The following is a 20,948-nucleotide window of genomic DNA, read 5'->3' as shown; positions in this document are numbered from 1 at the left end:
TCCTCAGTTACATTTTCGTTGTGTTAAAGGTGGATATTTCCTGTCATTGTTGGGTGAAAATAAACACAAAGAGTTTCTAAAGAGCAGTTCCTGAAGGGGACACACACGATGCAGAACTGCTAGCTCCTCTCAGTAGCTCGATTCAATCAGCTGCACACTGTTTAATATTATGGAAGCTAGCACATGTTAGCTGACAACGAGCTAGTTAACATAAATAAGATTCACTGATTAGTCAATGGTATCATGAAGTCTTTCACCTGGATGAAATCAAACCCAGTGTACAGGACTAAAAAGTGTCATTTCATAGGAAACTGACTGATGCAAACAGCAGATGTGGTATAGGATGCAGTTTAACACTTAAATAAATATCATTGTACTGCCCACGCCTTCATGGTCACAGACGTGTGGCCATCTTATCTTTGTGTCACTGGCTTCCTGTTAAAAAAAACGATCTGTGCAAACTCCCACCAAAAAAGAACTTCAAAAAGGAAACTGACACTTACAGTGACACTTGAGCTCTTGCGCACCTTCCTGCAAACCGCACTTCAAACTCCAACCTGCAGTTGAGCTGACAGCGATGAATCCTGTAGGCCCCCCGGCTGACACTGTTCCGATGCAGGGCAGGTATGATGGGGCCCCTGGACAGCCTGGATCAGCCACAGTGGTTCAGTACACCACTGTGAACATCAACTCTGAGCCCCCCAGGGACCACATCCTCTGGTCCCTGTGCTGCTTTGTCTACTCAAACCCCTGTTGCCTCGGACTGGCGGCTCTCATCTTCTCTATCAAGGTGAGTTTATATGCTGCAGTTCTGAATTGCTGAGTTACATCATTCATGTAAAAATCTTTTATTATTGTCTATTATAACATTGAAAAAAAAGAGAGAGTTTTAGCACAATCTTGCAATCTCATAAAGGTCACATAAGGTTACTGGAAAAAGATATTATCAGCCTTAAAAAATGACAAACTAAAAAAACACAAAAAGATATGAAAAAGGAAAAAATCAGATAAAACAACATTCTTGAAGATCAAGAATCAGAGATCGAACAACTATACAAAAAGAAAAGGTCTCACAAGTTTACTGGAAAAAAAGAAGGCTTATTCCAGAATATTCTTATCTATGATTTCAGATATCATTAGCCTTGACTAAATAAAAAATAATAAAACACAAAAAGTTATGATCATATCTATCTATCTATCTATCTATATATCTATCTATCTATCTATCTATCTATCTATCTATCTATCTATATATCTATATCTATATCTATATCTATCTATTTATCTATCTATCTATCGATATATATATATATATATATATATATATACAGCAAACAAGAATCTGAAGAATTTGCAGGAGATTATGAGATTTGGTTTATAAGGCTGAACATAATCTCTTCTAAAAATCAGTATGCTTTGGTCCTCCCAGGCCAGAGACCGGAAGGTGGTTGGAGATCTGGATGGTGCCCGACACTACGCCTCCACCGCCCGCTGCCTCAACATCTGGGCCACAGTCCTGGGATCCATCATCACCTTCATTTGCTTTATTGTGATCATCGTCATGGTTGTACAGGCACAAAATGCATACAGATACGCATTGAATCGCAATTCCAATTTTTTCAATTGAAACAGTGTCCAGGCTGACTGCTGCTATGGCTTGGTGATAGAGTCTTTCTCTGCTTAATGCAAATGGCACAATTTGTATCCAGACTTTATTAATAAGCTCAGGCGAGGCCTCTGTCTTCACAAAGAGAACAGTTAATAAGTCAATAAAAGTGTTTGCTTCATCAAGTCTACAGTGTTTCTTAAATCTGTGTGTAGCAACAGTAGGATATTGCAAGTAGCCCTCACTGCAATGTGCAAGTCAGGGAGTTTCACTCTAAGGGTACAGTCTAACCGCACTGCAACTCCCTTCCCACTAACTTCCCTCTTTTTTTTTTTTTTTGGGACAATCTGACGTTTACACCTGAATTGAACATTCATTTGCTGGTTGTTTGTCTCATTGCCATCCAGTAACACACTGAAGTGTTTCTGTAAGTCATAGAAAACCCACCCCCCCAGACATAAAGGATATTAATGAGAAGGGTTTAAAATAAGCAATAGGTAATCAGATTTATTAATTGCATATCCTGTGTGGAAATTGTTTATTGTTTTTCAGATGCACATGATCCTATTCATACATGGTCAAGCTCAATCGTGTATTTATTTATTTTTTGATACAGTGAGTGTACCTGCGTTTTTGTGACTGAGCGGTGCAGGAATGTGCTTGTTTTCACCTCCCATGAAAAAACGTCATTCACTTTCAGGGAGCTGTGGAAAGCACTGAAAGTACCCAGAGAGCTGAAATAACGGTGTCTTGACCAGCTAAGCCAGGCCAAAGACGAGGAGTGATGGGAGTGTGTTGCCTGTGAGCTCCACACCAGGAGGAGTTAGAGTTTGTATAGCTGCGTGTGGTTCTTGTTTCTGATTCAGTTGCTCCCTGCATAGTTCACCTGCAAGACGTCACCTGGAGGAAGGCGAGCAGCACGTTCACAAACATCATTACTGTATAAAGTGCTAAATTATGAACATGCGTTACGAAAAAAACCAACACATTACCCTTGTGCTTGTGTGAATATAAACATTTCCTGCAAGCCTGTGTATTATTCCCGGGTTCAAAGAGGCAGCACATGCAGCATAAAAGCTCCTCATTTAAAAGTGAGCTTCTTTCTATTTTTGGTACTGTTTGGCGCTTGATTAACATATTACAATAACTCCATCAGTGTTTTAGGTTTAGTGTTAAAAGAAGCTGGAAACCAGTGAAGGAGTCATCAACTTCTCTTTTGGAAAGGCAGCAGAATTTTGACTAAGCCACATCTTTAGGCTAATAATGCGATGTGTGGGTGAAACTGATTTATTGATTCATAGATGACTGGCCTAATGTTTTGTGGTCAGCCTCACTTGTTAGGAAGACTAACAATCAAATATCCGAATACTTTCGAGCTCACTCGAGGAGAAATCCTCGAGGTGTTTGATGTCTCTTCACCTGCTACACAGGTGAGAAAGGAAGTCCTGGACTAGTAAGAATACTTGGACGACGTGGGCCAGCTGGACCCTCTCTGTGTCGAGAGGGTTATTTAGATATTAAATTAGAGAAAACGTACGGTTTAGCAGCTTCTTGCTGCCATTTACAACAGATCCTCCAGCAGTAGGACAGCTTCTGCAATTTTCTGTTTTTCTTTACCTGCACACGCTATTTTTATTTTTGTTTGTTCGCTTTTACGTTTGGTGACGTAATCAGTTTGATCCAGATCTCTTTGGCACCATTTGTCCAGACCTTAAAGCCTTAAAGCAGAGCACGACTAGCTTAGAGCTGGGTAAGTAGACTATTCAAGGACTACGATTGAGTGTTACGGGAAGTGAGTGCATGCAGATGGTCATTAATAACAAACTCTTCAAATGACTTTATGCACTGTATTATCAGAGGGACTCATTTCTGTCTGATGCATTCTGCTCCGGTGCTGGATCCATCAAAGTCGGCTAAGCTGCTGATCTCTGCTGAACTATGACCATTACACACACTTGTTATTGCTGTTATTGGATTTACAGTAAGCGTGGGGCTTCGGTTGCACTGGACTGCGGTGTAACTGGGCGGAGACCATGAATAATGCGGTTCACATAAGAAAGAAAAACCTTTTGGAGAAAAAAAACGTTTTGTAAAAACAGAAGTTGGTCTCTGTTTCCTTGAGTCAGAGCGCTCTATTGTGTTGTAACCAACGTATAACGCCAGCTGTGGTGAATACTTTCTTTTCTGCAACCCTACTACCAGCAGATGAATGGCTTTTATTGCCAGTTTTATGTTAGATTTGTCGGTCAATGCTTCCTAACTCTGCCTAAAATGCTCAAACGCAGCCTTGCAGAGCATGAGTAAGTTTATTGTAAAACTGCATACTATAAAATCCAAGCATAACAGCAATACCAACCGACAGATCGAAAAAAAACAAAAAACAAAGAGTATGGTGAGCAGCTTCTCCTGTAATCATGCGAAGGGAGACAGGATCATGAAGAACACAGTCTACACGAAACCCACCGACAGCGACACAAAATGTGACAAAATGTCAAATGTTGCATTGAGAAAGATTTTCGAGTGCGTTTTTCAAGCGTTCCTTTATTCCCAACTTCCCAATTCCCCAGCCGCATGCTGCATGCATTCTTTTTGCAGTCATAAACCATGACTTTGTCTAGAAAAGCTGGTCAGAAATACTTTGTTTCCTACACGGAGAGAGGCTCGTTCTCCAGGGCCCTGGAGTTCTGCTCCCAGCGAGGCTTAGAGCCGACGATTGCCTCAGAATGAGGACGAGAACAACAAGTGTTTGGTGAAGCTGACAACACTGGATCAGCGTCAACAATAAAAAAAGCGGAAGGGAATTTTGAGACTGATATTGAAAAACAGACCTCTGACCTTCACCAAATGGGGAGAAGGGCAGCCAGACAGATCCATTGAGGATACAGGCTGCACCACGCTGTCAGAAAACGACCACGAGTCCGAGTGACACGTGAATGCTTCCATCATCTGTAAGGGATAGAAAGGTCTGATATCCCTTTTTGTAATGGAAGTTTTTCAGCTACTTCCAATAAAATGTTTGTCAGTGCTGGCTCTATAGACTTCTATACTCATTTGTCAGTTGAAGAAAGTCTTGTAGCGCTTGCCTTTTTCAGGTATTCTATGTTAGAAAATGTTTGTCTTGATAGTTTTGATAAAGAGAAATATTGTGTAACTGTCTTGATCTTGATGATGCATTTTCTCATTGTGCTTATATTGAGAAAAAAAAGAAAAAAAAAATCACCAGTGGGCTACTTGCAACTAAATGCCCAACCAGATCTTGTCCAAAACCGACGACGATGGTCACACAGCGGAGTCTGTGTCATGGGAGTGTTGGCTTATGTAGCAGTGACCTCTGTAGTGCATTCTGGAGGCTCTGTTCCTGAAAATAGTGGAATAGTAACTGTACATTTCTGTGTAAACCTATAAAAAGTTCTGCTAGCAAGGTTTGCACCAGTGCTATTTTGGCCACGTCCACTATTGCACACTCTGATGGCAAAGGAGGTAACGGTACCCACATCACATCACATGTGTGATCATCAAAAGCCAAAAACTCAGCTTTACCTGTGTACACGTCAACACTACAAATAGAGTTTCTGAATATCTTCTGCCTGGAGCATTTATCTGTTGCACATGAAAAAAAAAGGGCAGAAGACAAGGGACACTGTGCTCGGTTATTTACGAAATGGTGATTCTTGTAATACACATAGTGAAATCATAACACTTAGTGGAAATGCACAATGAAAAGAGGCACACTGGAGGGAAGCAAAGTGTATTTACCTCATTAATGTGGAAAAGTGCAGGCCACCTCACTTTCATCTCTCCAGCACCTGGATTTCCATGCACCACTTCTTTTCTGCGGTAGGAGAAACTTTTGGACATCTTCGCTCCTACATCTGATGCCCCGTTTCTTTGTCTGACATCAGTCAAGAGTTCAACTCCCAAGTTTTCCAGACTGTCATCTGTTTCACCAGTGGGGTGTGAAGGACAATAGTTGACCTCTGCCTTTTTAGCTTTCTTTACATTTTGGGCTGGGAAGCACTCATCTCTTAATTTATTTGTCAATGCATTAACAGCGACTTCAGGACATCCAATGTTCTGCACCTTTGTCCGCTAATTAGCCATTTTGTATTTCAGGCTAATCATCCAGCTGTAGTATCCAGTGGTAGAAAGATCTAGCAAACAGGGACATTTTTTGACGAGCGCCCCTGCTACATCATCTATCTGGTGATTTTGTGGATACACTGTATACTGGAAAATTTCCTCAGCCAGTCTGGCTAGGATGTCGGACTTCAGCCCTGGTGGAATCTGCAGACTTGTGCCAGTTTCTCTGAATATCTCATTTCCCGGCTGAAGCTGAACCTCCACATCGCATGGGAAGAGAGGAATGGTGACGTCACGGGCTATGCACGCGTTGTCAGCTCACTGTCTGAGTGGGACAGAATGACGGTGGCGTTGGAGTCAAATGCAACAATGAAAATCAGATGTGATAAACCTGCCAGGTGTAAACACAATATAAAAAACATGTTATCAACATTGTGTACAAAATCATGAGTAAAAAAGTCTACTTTCTCAACTATCTAAACTGTGCCTCTGCACGACTGAAATATGCATCAGATGACAGATTAGAGTTAGGGAAAGAAAAGAGCTATGTTATTTATTCACTACTAGATTACTTTCTATGTGCTAGACTTCTTATAAATGATTAGAGATCACTGCACAGCATTCAGATATCGCATCAATTATTCATTTAAAAAATAAACATTTAACTTATGAACATTTTTAATAATGAATGTAAAGAAATTTGTTGATAGTAAATATAGTAAATATTTCAAAGAATTTCAAAGTACAAAAGTATTCGCATCGAAATATACCAAAGCAAAAGTGCTTGTTATAACAACCTTTTATCATGTGTGTAATAACAAGTATGTGTACTTGTACTTATATAGCAAGTAACTAAATGCATCAAATAAATGTAGTGGAGTAAAGTACTAAGTAACACAAAATGGAATTACTCAAGTACAAGTACCTCAAAGGTCTTAGGTAGGCCATAGTAGTTAAGTAAATGGAATTATTTTCAACCACTGGCTTCAACTACTAGATCAGATCAGGAAAAAAAATGCCCTCAGTGCCTAATAAGTCTGTAAAAGTAATGTTTTTTTATGCCTGTAAAGTTTAATAATAATAATAATAGTAATAATAATCATGTGAGCAGACGGATTGAGCTTGGTACATTAAGGGATGGCCCCTTTAGTCTCTGACTGGTAGGAATTCCTGAGCAGCTGCTCATCTATCGGGAAATAAACACTGCTCAATTTTTTGACTTGCAAAGACGTATCTCTATTTGAAAAATGTACATAACATAAAAACAGACAGGATGATGCCACAATAAAGTGTACAGCAGTGAAACTGTCTCATTTGATTCATTTAAGGCTCCAGCTGCACTTAATTCCCTTTTTGCTGGTTTCATAGTGGAGCAGAGATCCTGCAGGATTGTTAACATGATCATGTAAATGCTAAAAAAAAATGTGAAGCTGCAGAATCCAAAATGCATTACTGGCAATAACAGACCTCAGATCTCGAGGAGCACTTCCTGAAGATCACTGGCCAACAGTGGTTCACCACATTTGCCTCTTGAACATGACACAACTGATCCGTAACAAGTGTTTATTTTCAACTGCGACATGCCTTGTTAGCATTGCCTTTTCCTCTACTTTGCTTTTGCTGTTATCCATCCAGGCACAGCCTTTGGATAGGAGATCTCACAGGGAGAGCAAAACATCCTGAAACTACTCTGTGAAAACTCCATCATTATCCCCAGTGGCCTGAAATCATGCATCCTCTCCAGCCAGGACTCCTGACGCATAAGCTCATCTTAGAGAAATCTGCGACGTGTTGAGTAACACGTTTTGTCCCAGTGAGCGAGGCACTAAAACCTTTTTCTCTCCAGTTAACAAGCTCAGTGGTTCTGCTTGGTAACTTCAGTGCTGACGAACTGTATGATTTCAAGTGGCGACATGCCATTCTCCACACACTCTGGCTTTGTTACAGAAAGGTTTAAACCAAAACCTGGAGACTGTTTGGCTCAATGCTCCCAATCTATGGATACATGAGATATGGCCTCATTAAAAGAGGCTACGCCGCAGGATTGTCATTCATCTTAAAACCTGCACCGATCAGGAACAAAAGGATTAAAATCTATAAGGAATCTAATTTCACATGTTTGAAAGGAAATGCACTTTAAAAGAAACCTGTTGTCACGAAGCTCGGTATCCTCGTACCAGAGGGAGGCCCCTGTTCTCCTCTATGTGTCGTATCTCATAAGAAGATCATCTGCTTTTCATTTCCTCTGGACTGGATCTCCCACATATCTGCGTTTGAGCTATCGTCTTTGCCACTTTTTCTTTGGAAGCAGCGCATTCACATCACTCCTTGTCTAAACTACTACTATACTGTGAGTTTTTATCTACTTGTCACTCGCTCGTACTAGATTAATATCATGTCATGTGGATAACTATACTACATGCTTGGATAGAAAATGCCACTGGTTTTTTTTGTTGTGTGTTTCATTGCTGTGTTAGCGGAAACTACTGAGGACATATAATTTGCAATAAGTGCCAACTGTTATTACAATCCAAAGCCTGAAATAAACAACTTTGATTTTGTTTCCTACATTGATTAAATTGATTGTAAATTTTGCTGAAAAAGCTTGAGCCTGGAAATAGTAAAATTATGAACTGTATTTCATATAGATTTCAGCTCTGCGGTCAGAAGATGAGGTTGTGCCTCCTATTCTGCTTCCTCTGCCTGATGGCTCCTATTGGCTACAGTCAGCGTCCAGGTCCTCCTGGCCCCAAAGGTGACAAAGGAGATCCTGGGTCAATGGGGCTGAATGGTATGCCTGGACCTCCAGGTGAGAGAGGTATAAAAGGTGGGTGTCATTGACTTAACAACATCCGTTCTCCCAAGAATACTTCTAGACACGAGTCATAAATTACATCGAGTCTAACAGACCTTTTTGCCCAAAGCAACATACGATAAATGCTTCTAAAGTGGAAAGGACCGAGAGCGAGATGTCATAAAATCTGGAAGCACAACCCTCCCAAATAAGCGTGTTACAGAGCAAGTGTTGCAAATGTTATTTTTCTTTAAGAAATGAAAAGTAGTTTTCAGCCTGTGGGGACAGATGGACATGTTGACATGTCATGTGTGGGTTGCTGTGTAACTGAGTGAGCGCTTTAAAACCAAATTCAAATCAAATCAAACTTTATTTATATAGCATTTTTCATCCATTTAAAATGCAACACAAAGTGCTTCACAAGATAAAAGAATACAACAACAGAGAGAATAAAAGCATAATATGACAGACAATATCCCACTTCCAGATATACACACATGCGCTCACACAAACACTCACAAAACACACACACACATACACACACACACACACACAGTGCTGAGACATGGCAGGGCACTGAGGAACCATGTGAGGAAACACCTATGGGAGCCATCCGCACTGGGAAGCGCCACAGCCTGCGGCCACCGGGAGCGCCGCCACAGAGACCACCCAGACGCCGATGGACAGGGGCAGACTCCGCACTTAATGCAGAGCCACCCAAGTCCCTCGGGCCCAGGCGGCCTCCAAGCAACGGCCCCCGTGGGCAGACCGGGCATACACCCCAGTGTGGAGGCCCCCACACGAGGAAACACTGAAGCTAGGAGTTAAAAGACTAAAGAAAAAATAAATAAATAGATAAATAACCAAATAAATTAAAGATAAAAGCAGGTATAATGCACAAAAATTAAAAGCTTTAAGAAAGTTAAAAATGTAGAGGAAAAATAGACAAATAAATAACTAATAAATAGTAAGTAATAAATAAAAGTAATAAGATTTAAAGATGTAAACTGATAAAGTGCATAACTAAGAACAAGTCATAAGAAATATAAGAAGTAAAAATAGCATAATAGAATTCAAAGTTTAAAAGAGATCAGTTAAAGGCCAAACCAAAAAGGTGATTCTTGAGCCTCCTTTTAAAAACATCAACAGTCTCTGCAGTCCTGATGCTCTCCGGCAGGCTATTCCATAGTTGAGGGCCGTAATGGCTGAATGCAGCCTCCCCGTGGGTTTTTGCATTAACTCTAGGAATAATTAAAAGTCCAGTGCCGGAGGACCTCAGGACCCGCGAGGGTTGATATGATAAAAGCAAGTCAGATAAATAAGTGGGCCCAAGACCATTAAGACATTTAAAAACTAATAAAAGAACCTTAAAATCGATCCTGAAACACACAATGCTCCATAGAGGATGGCTCCAGAGTATTATTGCCGCTATTTGTCTTCTGTAACCTTCAGGCCCATCTCTGAATATTTCCATGCTTGCCAAAGGATAAATCCCTTTGATTTGTAACATGATTTTTCCTCTGGTGCCATCCTCAAGCCAAACTTGAAAATTTCAGATTAATACATTTTTTTTTTCTCATAAAGTACTTTTTAACTTCAGGGTATAGGGGATTATCTGGAGCACCTGGAGCACGTGGAGTACCTGGAGTACCTGGACCATGGGGAGTACCTGGAGCACCTGGACCACCCGGAGCAGCTGTAATGTGTGGACAAGGTGATTATCTTTTAGAGAAAATGTACATACTGTACACAAACACGCATAGTGCAACTTAGGTAACTGAAGTTCCTCTGCTCGATCCAGATCCCTTTGAGTCTGTTGGCCAGGATATTGAAGCCTTACAGAAGAGCGTTGCTAAGTTAGACTTGGGTAAGTATCTTACTTAAGGACTACAGAGAGTTTAAAGGAAGTGAGTGCATACAGTACAACCCTTCAGGAGACAGTGCTATGTTAGAGTTCTTGAACACTACTCATTGTGCATATTGAACATCTTATTTGGAATTTATGGAAATCAAATGTTTTTGTGCTGATTTGTCCCTGTTCTGCTATGTGTTGTTTTTTTTTCATCAGCTATAAATTATGACTTTGTCCGGAGAGCTGGTCAGAAATACTTTGTGTCGTACAAGGACAGAGGCTCTTTCTCCAGGGCCCTGGAGTTCTGCTCCCAGCGGGGCTTAGAGCTGGCTTTGCCCCAGAACGAGGACGAGAACAACATACTGACTCAGGTGTTTGGTGAAATTGACAAAAGGGCCTGGATCAGCGTCAACAATAAAAAAGCGGAGGGGAATTTTGAGACTGATATGAAAAACAGACCTCTGACCTTCACCAAATGGGGAGAAGGGCAGCCAGACAGATCCATTGAGGATACAGGCTGCACCATGCTGTCAGAGAACGGAGTCTGGCGAGTGACACGTGAATGTTACCTGAATGCTTACATCATCTGTCAGCTATAGAAAGGTCTTGAAGGCCAGGTTAGGAACAACTGCTCTGAGAAATGTTGCCATTCAGATGTAGATGAGGAACTTAAAGAAAAGCTGCAAGTGACACAAAAATGCTTCAATCATTTGTCAGTTTCAGAAAGGTGTCATGTCCTTTGCAAGTACTGCTTTAAGAGAACATTTAAATGCACTCAAACACGTGACTCATATCATATTTTTGCCTTAACTTTTGATTAAGTGAAAAGCAACTTTCTTAACCAGGACAATCATCTGTACTTTGATATTAGCATATTATCATCAGGTTACTCATTTTAAATGTCACCAGAACCGATCTCACAGCACAGCTGATGTCTTTCACCTGTATTTTTGTTCAGTTTGTCAGACAAGGTAGAGATCATGAAATAATTATTATATATACTGTCTAATATCGTGCAGGGAAAAAAACAACTGTCTATCGTCTCTTTAATCAACGATAGTTGATCTGATCACCAATTGACACAATGGCGGGGAGCAGTGTCATTGTGCTGTTGTCCAATGGATTGAATAAAATGTTAAACCTCTCTTCATTCTGCAGGGGTTACATGGAAACTGCTTCAAGGACCCAGTTTAGGAGCATTTTCATCAGAATTATTTGCTTGCAGATGTAATAGTTTCACAAAAACAGCTGTTTTCTCTTAACTTCTGTTCTTAAAAAAAGTAGAATTACTGTATATCAGCGCGGCAGCATGGCATTATAACTGTTGCACAGACATATTGAAAATAACTGGATAAAAATAAAAAATAATGCAACAAAACTGGCGTATTCTGAGAGTATATAACACATTGCAGTGCTACAGCAGTAAAGATGTCTCACTTCATTCATTCTGATATTTAAGGTCAAAATAAACTCATCTATATTTAAGTTGGTTTGGCTTGGTAAACTGATTATCCACATGTTAACAGATACAAGAGAGGGAGCTAATCATCTCAGCTGCAACAACAATTACATGTACGGAGTACAGTTAAATGCATGTAAACTTGTCTTGTTTTTACACCAGTTGCCACCAGTCAAGTGATGAGTGACAGGACAGGGGCACTTCAAGGGCCAATCAGATTTCAGCTGGGGCCAGTGTCCCTGTGGCCCTGCCCTTGCTATGAAGCTCGAAAAGCAGGTTTGTTTCAACATGTTGATAGATTCAGCCCCCACTGCACTGCTATTTCTAAAGATGTGAGTAATGGCTTTTGTCCAGTTTGACAAGGCATAAACACCTCTTTACAGCAGTGGGAACACTCAGTGGCCATCAACAGCAGACTGTGGTTATACGTAGAAACTCCAATGTGAGTAACTGAACGCTAAGTGCTTAAAAATGTAACACTGAGCCAATTGTTCCCTGCAGAAAAAAAGACTTATGCTAGATAAAGCAGGGTAAAACAGATTGTAACCTTATTGTCTTATACTCAGCCCTCCAATTTTAAGATTTGTCATTTGTAGTCAAAAGTTCACTTATAATTTAATTTTATTCACTTTATTGATCCCAAACTGGGAAATTCTTTTCTGCATTTCACCCATCACTGTTTTGAAACACACACATGCACATGCAACATGCAGTGAACACACAGGAGCAGTGGGCTGCCGCATCAGGCGCCCGGGGAGCATATAGGGGGGTTAAGTGCCTTGCTCAAGGGCACATCAGCCGGCTAATGGAGGGGGAGGGGACACTCCATCACACCCAAATTTTTCTGCCAGTCCGGTGAGGGAATCGATGACCTTCCGATCACAAGCCGCTTCTCCAACCTCTAGGCCACAACAGCCCCCAAAATCAGGGGGGAGCGTGTACGCAGTCCCCCGCTACCAGAAATTATGCAGTCAAGATTCCCACAATTAGGGAATTTGCAGGGGTTAGCACAACCGCAGTGCAATGGATGAGCCTCGCCCTGGGTGAACCACCTTCTTGATCATGGTATCTCCCCTGCCAGGTAAGTATGTAGAGACTGAAACAAATCAATTGTTCTGCTAAATTAATTGATTTGTTATTTTGTCTATAAAATGACAGACCAGCAGGTCTGAAATTGCCTGTTATTATCATTTCCTAGAGATATGGTGCCATGAAATTGCCTATTTTGTCAGACCAGCAGTCCAAAGATATTCTATTTACTATCACATATAACAACGAGAAGCAGCAAATCATCACAGACAAAATGACACAAACCATCAGTTTTCTGTTGGTTGATTGAATTGAATTGTTTCTGCTTTAGTTGAAATAACAACTGTTGTCAGGCTGGATCATTTCTTGTAAGAACTTTTATTTTTGGTCTTGCAACTGAGGGGCACACAGAAAAAGGTCCGCTCACTGGCTCCAAACATGTAGTTAAATCTTTTGTCCTCAGTGTCCAATAAGTCTGGAAAAGTAATGTCATTTTTATGCCTGTAAAGTTTAATAATAATAATAATAATAGTAATAATAATCATGTGAGCAGATGGTCCAGCGTTGTTCTTTAACATGATCATGTAAATGCCAAAAAATGTGAAGCTGCAGAATCCAAAATGCATCACTGGCAATAACAGACCTCAGATCTTGAGATGGACTTCCTGAAGATCACTGGCCAACAGTGGTTCACCACATTTGCCTCTTGAACATGACACAACTGAACCGTAACAATAGTTTATTTTCAACTGCGACATGCCTTGTTAGCATTGCTTTTTCCTCTACTTTGCTTTTGCTGTTATCCATCCAGGCACAGCCTTTGGATAGGAGATCTCACAGGGAGAGCAAAACATCCTGAAACTACTCTGTGAAAACTCCATCATTATCCCCAGTGGCCTGAAATCATGCATCCTCTCCAGCCAGGACTCCTGACGCATAAGCTCATCTTGGAGAAATTTGCGACGTGTTGAGTAACGCGTTTTGTCCCAGTGAGCGAGGCACTAAAACCTTTTTCTCTCCAGTTAACAAGCTCAGTGGTTCTGCTTGGTAACTTCAGTGCTGACAAACTGTATGATTTCAAGTGGCGACATGCCATTCTCCACACACTCTGGCTTTGTTACAGAAAGGTTTAAACCAAAACCTGGAGACTGTTTGGCTCAATGCTCCCAATCTATGGATACATGAGATATGGCCTCATTAAAAGAGGCTACGCCGCAGGATTGTCATTCAACTTAAAACCTGCACCGATCAGGAACAAAAGGAATAAAATCTATAAGGAATCTAATTTCACATGTTTGAAAGGAAATGCACTTTAAAAGAAACCTGTTGTCACGAAGCTCGGTATCCTCGTACCAGAGGGAGGCCCCTGTTCTCCTCTATGTGTCGTATCTCATAAGAAGATCATCTGCTTTTCATTTCCTCTGGACTGGATCTCCCACATATCTGCGTTTGAGCTATCGTCTTTGCCACTTTTTCTTTGGAAGCAGCGCATTCACATCACTCCTTGTCTAAACTACTACTATACTGTGAGTTTTTATCTACTTGTCACTCGCTCGTACTAGATTAATATGTCATGTGGATAACTATACTACATGCTTGGATAGAAAATGCCACTATTTTTTTTTTGTTGTGTGTTTCATTGCTGTGTTAGTGGAAACTACTGAGGACATATAATTTGCAATAAGTGCCAACTGTTATTACAGTCCAAAGCGTGAAATAAACAACTTTGATTTTGTTTCCTACATTGATTGTAAATTTTGCTTAAAAAGCTTGAGCCAGGAAATAGTAAAATTATGAACTGTATTTCATATAGATTTCAGCTCTGCAGTCAGAAGATGAGGTTGTGCCTCCTATTCTGCTTCCTCTGCCTGATGGCTCCTATTGGCTACAGTCAGCTTCCAGGTCCTCCTGGCCCCAAAGGTGACAAAGGAGATCCTGGGAGAATGGGGCTGAATGGTATGCCTGGATTTCAAGGTTTAACGGGTGAGAAAGGTGAAAAAGGTGGGTGTCATTGACTTAACAACATCCGTTCTCCCAAGAATACTTCTAGACACGAGTCATAAATTACATCGAGTCTAGCAGACCTTTTTGCCCAAAGCAACTTACGATAAACGCTTCTAAAGTAGAAAGGACCGAGAGCGAGATGTCATAAAATCTGGAAGCACAACCCTCCCAAATAAGCGTGTTACAGAGCAAGTGTTGCAAATGTTATTTTTCTTTAAGAAATGAAAAGGTAGTTTTCAGCCTGTGGGGACAGATGGACATGTTGACGTGTCATGTGTGGGTTGCTGTGTAAATGAGTGAGCGCTTTAATGCTCCATAGAGGATGGCTCCAGAGTATTTCTGCCGCTTTTTGTCTTCTGTAACCTTCAGGCCCATCTCTGAATATTTTCATGCTTGCCACAGGATAAATCCCTTTGATTTGTAACATGATTTTTCCTCTGGTGCCATCCTCAGGCCAAACTTGACAATTTCAGCTTAATACATTTATTTTCTTTTTCTCATGGTGTAGCTTTAGTTAATTAGTCTTGCATCCTTTTAACTTCAGGGAAAGAGGGATTTCCTGGACCAGTTGGACCACGTGGACGTTGGGGAGCACCTGGACCACCTGGACCACCCGGAGCAGCTGTAATGTGTGGACAAGGTGATTATCTTTTAGAGAAATTGTACATACTGTACACAAACACACATACACACAGTGTAACTCCAAGTCAATCATACTTCTCTGAAATCAAACTTACTTACTCACACTTACAGTGTTGCTTCCACTTAGGAAGCAACGCTGATTGACAATAAATTTCACATGCTGTTGTGCAAATGGAATAGACAACAGGTAAAATTAGAGGCAATTAGCAAGACATCCCCAATAAAGGAGTGGTTCTGCAGGTGGTGACCACAGACCAGCTTTCTGGCTGATGTTTTGGTCACTTTTGAATGCTGGCGGTGCTTTCACTCTAGTGGTAGCATGAGGCGGAGTCCACACAAGTGGCTCAGGTAGTGCACCTTAACCAGGATGGCACATCAATGCGAGCTGTGGCAAGAAGGTTTGCTGTGTTTGTCAGTGTAGTGTCCAGAGCATCGAGGTGCTACCAGGAGACAGGCCAGTACATTAGGAGACGTAGAGGAAGGCCGTAGGAGGGCAACAACCCAGCAGCAGGACCGCTACCTCCGCCTTTGTGCAAGGAGGAACAGGAGGAGCACTGCCAGAGCCCTGCAAAATGACCTCCAGCAGGCCACAAATGTGCATGTGTCTGCTCAAACGGTCAGAAACAGACTCCATGAGGGTGGTATGAGGGCCCGACGTCCACAGGTGGGGGTTGTGCTTACAGCCATACACCGTGCAGGACGTTTGGCACTTGCCAGAGAACACATGCACATGTGACAGACGTAACAGAGTATGGAGACTCCGTGGAGAACGTTCTGCTGCCTGCAACATCCTCCAGCATGACCGGTTTGGTAGTGGGTCAGTAATGGTGTGGGGTGGCATTTCTTTGGGGGGCCGCACAGCCCTCCATGTGCTCGCCAGAGGTAGCCTGACTACCATTAGGTACCGAGATTAGATCCTCAGACCCCCTGTGAGACTATATGCTGGTGCGGTTGGCCTCCTAATGCAAGACAATGCTAGACCTCATGTGGCTGGAGTGTGTCAGCAGTTCCTGCAAGACAAAGGCACTGATGCTATGGACTGGCCTGCCCGTTCCCCATACCTGAATCCGATTGGACACATCTGGGACATCATGTCTGGCTCCATTCACCGACGCCACGTTGCACACAGACTGTCCAGGAGTTGGCGGATGCTTTAGTCCAGGTCTGGGAGGAGATCCCTCAGCGTTGTCGGGAGGTCATACAGGCAGGTGGAGGCCACACACACTACTGAGCCTCATTTTGACTTGTTTTAAGGACATCAAAGTTGGATCAGCTTGTAGTGTGTTTTTCCATTTTAATCTTGAGTGTGACTCCAAATCCAGACCTCTATGGATTAATAAATTTGATTTCCATTGATAATTTTTGTGTGATTTTGTTGTCAGCACATTCAACTCTGTAAAGAACAAATAAGAATATTTCATTCATTCAAATCTAGGATGTGTTATTTTAGTGCTCTCTTTATTTTTTTGAGCAGTGTATATACACATATACATATATATGAGGAAATCTGACATGGGCGGACAGAAAAGATGAACACCTACACTGCACTCAGCTCTGCAACAATACTCCATCTGCTTTTAATGTTTGTCGAGACACAGGTGTTGATCCAACTCTGTCATATTTTAAGCCTTGTAATTCTTATAAAACAGCCTGAGCCTTAAGACTTTCAGTTTTGACTGCTTGTTTCCCCTTAGCTTAAGTTTCTTGAAATCACCGCACTGCTTGTCAATAGGATAATATTGTGTATCTGCTTGATCCGACTCTTCTCCAAAGATATATAGTGATGAGTGATTCACTGAAAGTCAATCTGTGAAAACTTTGAGATTTCGACTAGAATTTAGCATGAAGGACTGGGGCTGGAGCTGAAAGGATTAGCTCGAAACACCACAGAGGTGAATGAATACCTCTGAGAAATATGCTGAACAAGAGGTACAAAAGGTAAAAAGGCATAATGATAGGATTTATTGCAGGGGGGCTTTGTACTGGTTTGCATTGTATTGAAATTGTACAATATTGCAATTGTATTGTATGGTGTTATTGTGAGGAAACTGAGCACCAATTTATTGCAACTTAGGTAACTGAAGTTCCTCTGCTCGATCCAGATCCCTTTGTGTCTGTTGGCCAGGATATTGAAGCCTTACAGAAGAGCGTTGCTAAGTTAGTCTTGGGTAAGTATCTTACTTAAGGACTACAGAGAGTTTAAAGGAAGTGAGTGCATACAGTACAACCCTTCAGGAGACAGTGCTATGTTAGAGTTCTTGAACACTACTCATTGTGCATATTGAACATCTTATTTGGAATTTATGGAAATCAAATGTTTTTGTGCTGATTTGTCCCTGTTCTGCTATGTGTTGTTTTTTTTTCATCAGCTATAAATTATGACTTTGTCCGGAGAGCTGGTCAGAAATACTTTGTGTCGTACAAGGACAGAGGCTCTTTCTCCAGGGCCCTGGAGTTCTGCTCCCAGCGGGGCTTAGAGCTGGCTTTGCCCCAGAACGAGGACGAGAACAACATACTGACTCAGGTGTTTGGTGAAATTGACAAAAGGGCCTGGATCAGCGTCAACAATAAAAAAGCGGAGGGGAATTTTGAGACTGATATGAAAAACAGACCTCTGACCTTCACCAAATGGGGAGAAGGGCAGCCAGACAGATCCATTGAGGATACAGGCTGCACCATGCTGTCAGAGAACGGAGTCTGGCGAGTGACACGTGAATGTTACCTGAATGCTTACATCATCTGTCAGCTATAGAAAGGTCTTGAAGGCCAGGTTAGGAACAACTGCTCTGAGAAATGTTGCCATTCAGATGTAGATGAGGAACTTAAAGAAAAGCTGCAAGTGACACAAAAATGCTTCAATCATTTGTCAGTTTCAGAAAGGTGTCATGTCCTTTGCAAGTACTGCTTTAAGAGAACATTTAAATGCACTCAAACACGTGACTCATATCATATTTTTGCCTTAACTTTTGATTAAGTGAAAAGCAACTTTCTTAACCAGGACAATCATCTGTACTTTGATATTAGCATATTATCATCAGGTTACTCATTTTAAATGTCACCAGAACCGATCTCACAGCACAGCTGATGTCTTTCACCTGTATTTTTGTTCAGTTTGTCAGACAAGGTAGAGATCATGAAATAATTATTATATATACTGTCTAATATCGTGCAGGGAAAAAAACAACTGTCTATCGTCTCTTTAATCAACGATAGTTGATCTGATCACCAATTGACACAATGGCGGGGAGCAGTGTCATTGTGCTGTTGTCCAATGGATTGAATAAAATGTTAAACCTCTCTTCATTCTGCAGGGGTTACATGGAAACTGCTTCAAGGACCCAGTTTAGGAGCATTTTCATCAGAATTATTTGCTTGCAGATGTAATAGTTTCACAAAAACAGCTGTTTTCTCTTAACTTCTGTTCTTAAAAAAAGTAGAATTACTGTATATCAGCGCGGCAGCATGGCATTATAACTGTTGCACAGACATATTGAAAATAACTGGATAAAAATAAAAAATAATGCAACAAAACTGGCGTATTCTGAGAGTATATAACACATTGCAGTGCTACAGCAGTAAAGATGTCTCACTTCATTCATTCTGATATTTAAGGTCAAAATAAACTCATCTATATTTTAATTGGTTTGGCTTGGTAAACTGATTATCCACATGTTACAGTTTTTCTCAAATGCTAAAACATAAAAGCCAGTCCTCTAAACCAAATGACCAGTCTAAACACATTTACTAAATCTAGCCATCACTTGCCAATATGAACACACCTGGCGTCATTCATTACACACATTGTCTCAAAATTGAAGACACCTGTTGCTAATGCTGTGACCACATGTATAAAAGCAAGTTCAGAGTGCACAGTTTGCTGAAGATTCCAAACAAACACAATGGATGAAGGCAGAGTCAGGGCTCACCCCTCATTGTGGATATGGTTCGTGAGAACAACCTCATCAGACTCCGGGAAATCAGAGACAAAGTCATTGCCGATAATGTCAACTTTGAGAGCATTGATGATGTCAGCTTGGCCACAACAGACCGAGTTCTCCGGCTCCAAAAGATGCAGATGAAACAGGTCTATAGGGTTCCCTTTGACACAAAGACTGACGTTACGAGTATGTGCAAGTAAGTATACATCCATGTTAACAGTAAAGTTAGTGGACATACTGTGTTGCTCAGTGGCCTACATTACTTCTGGACAATACTGTGCTACCTGATTGACTATTGTTCTGAACACCTGTGCACTTTCACATTTTCACAGAGGATATTACAGTTGGACGCGATGTCCAGACCTCATGAGTACCTCTTCCTGGATGAGGCTGGCTTCAACTTGCAGAAACGGAGGCAAGGAGGCCATAATATCACTGGCCAAAGAGCCATCACTGAGGTTCCTGGCCAACGGGGGGGTAATATTACTCTTTGTGCAGCCAAGGGTTCGGAGGGGCTTGTCCACCGGCATGCTGTTCTTGGGTCTTACAACACCCAACGTCTCCTCACCTTCCTAGAGGAGCTAAGAGACATCCTCCTGGACCGCCAACAACACCATCCTGGGCCCGCACATCCCATTTATGTGATCATTTGGGACAATGTCCGCTACCACAGAACAAACCAAATCAGAGAGTGGTTCACCACCAACAGTAACCAGTTTTTAAACGTCTGTCTGCCACCCTACTCCCCTTTCCTGAACCCTACAGAGGAGTTCTTCTCATCGTGGAGATGGAAGGTTTATGACAGACAACCATACACTAGAGAGAACCTCCTAAGGGCAATGGAGCTGGCCTGTGTTGACATCCCAGCCTTCCTAGGATGGATTCGCCATTCCAGGGGGTTTTTCCCGCAGTGCCTGGCAAGAGAGAATATAGCCTGCAATGTGGATGAGGTGATGTGACCCAATGCAGCTCGGTGACATGATGCCGCACAGTGATTGTGGTGTGTGTGTGTGTATGTGTGTGTGTGTGTGTGGTGTGAATAAAGTAAATAAAAAAACTTCACACCCTGAACATGTTTTCAAGAGTACTGTTGTGTGCAATAGATTCTGTTTTTGCATTGAGCTGTGTTCCAGTAGTGTACATGCAGTATTTTCTATAGATTTATACTCTTCATATGAAACTCACAAATCTAAATGCCTAATCCTCTACAGAGATCTAATAACCGTTACTGTTAAGTTTCTAAAAATATGCATTGGCAGAAACAAAGAACCTCACAAATTGAGCATTGTTTTCAATTGTTTTGCTGTAGTGTGTAATGATGTGTATAGTGTTTACATTTTTGAAAGCTTCAAGCTGCTCTTTTGGTGTGAAAGATTGAGTTTTGAAGTGAGAAGGTGTGGTTGTGTTTATGTAGCTTTAGAAAAGGGTGTTGTGTTTAGACATTGGAGAACATAGAGGAAACGTTTGTGAAATGTGTTTTAGCATTTGAGAAAAACTGTAACAGATACAAAAGAGGCATTCATCGTGTACTCCATACAATTACA

At 41.4% G+C, this 20,948-nt stretch overlaps 3 protein-coding genes and 1 non-coding gene across 5 annotated transcripts; 3 read left to right on the top strand and 1 right to left on the bottom strand.

The window, feature by feature from the left end:
• The first annotated feature begins 18 nt into the window (after window positions 1-18).
• LOC121607775 (interferon-induced transmembrane protein 1-like) lies at window positions 19-1,787 on the top strand. The gene is made up of 2 exons (XM_041938723.1): window positions 19-790; window positions 1,430-1,787. Exons 1-2 carry the CDS (start codon window positions 578-580, stop codon window positions 1,625-1,627), a joined length of 411 nt encoding a protein of 136 aa, XP_041794657.1. The 5' UTR covers window positions 19-577; the 3' UTR covers window positions 1,628-1,787.
• Window positions 1,788-7,855: 6,068 nt separating this feature from the next.
• Window positions 7,856-11,727, top strand: LOC121608224 (pulmonary surfactant-associated protein D-like). Of its 2 annotated transcripts, none has more exons than XM_041939412.1 (5): window positions 7,856-8,036; window positions 8,335-8,495; window positions 10,081-10,194; window positions 10,282-10,347; window positions 10,549-11,727. In XM_041939412.1, the coding sequence occupies exons 2-5, from the start codon at window positions 8,357-8,359 to the stop codon at window positions 10,929-10,931; spliced, it is 702 nt and encodes a 233-aa protein (XP_041795346.1). In that variant the 5' UTR covers window positions 7,856-8,036; window positions 8,335-8,356; the 3' UTR covers window positions 10,932-11,727. The 2 variants fall into 2 exon arrangements, with proteins under 2 accessions (XP_041795346.1, XP_041795345.1); XM_041939411.1 differs by having other exon boundaries at window positions 8,335-8,513.
• Window positions 11,728-12,716: 989 nt separating this feature from the next.
• Window positions 12,717-12,880, bottom strand: LOC121608597. The gene has a single exon (XR_006006935.1). It is a non-coding gene; the product is annotated as a U1 spliceosomal RNA (small nuclear RNA).
• Window positions 12,881-14,165: 1,285 nt separating this feature from the next.
• LOC121608098 (collectin-11-like) lies at window positions 14,166-19,014 on the top strand. The gene is made up of 5 exons (XM_041939238.1): window positions 14,166-14,346; window positions 14,634-14,821; window positions 15,369-15,464; window positions 17,569-17,634; window positions 17,836-19,014. The coding sequence occupies exons 2-5, from the start codon at window positions 14,656-14,658 to the stop codon at window positions 18,216-18,218; spliced, it is 711 nt and encodes a 236-aa protein (XP_041795172.1). The 5' UTR covers window positions 14,166-14,346; window positions 14,634-14,655; the 3' UTR covers window positions 18,219-19,014.
• Window positions 19,015-20,948: the final 1,934 nt, after the last annotated feature.

Source organism: Chelmon rostratus, chromosome 6 (assembly GCF_017976325.1).
Source record: "Chelmon rostratus isolate fCheRos1 chromosome 6, fCheRos1.pri, whole genome shotgun sequence".
In the NCBI taxonomy this organism is placed as follows: Eukaryota; Metazoa; Chordata; class Actinopteri; order Chaetodontiformes; family Chaetodontidae; genus Chelmon; species Chelmon rostratus.
Note: the sequence above shows the minus strand (reverse complement) of the source record. Positions and strands in the feature narration are given on the sequence as shown.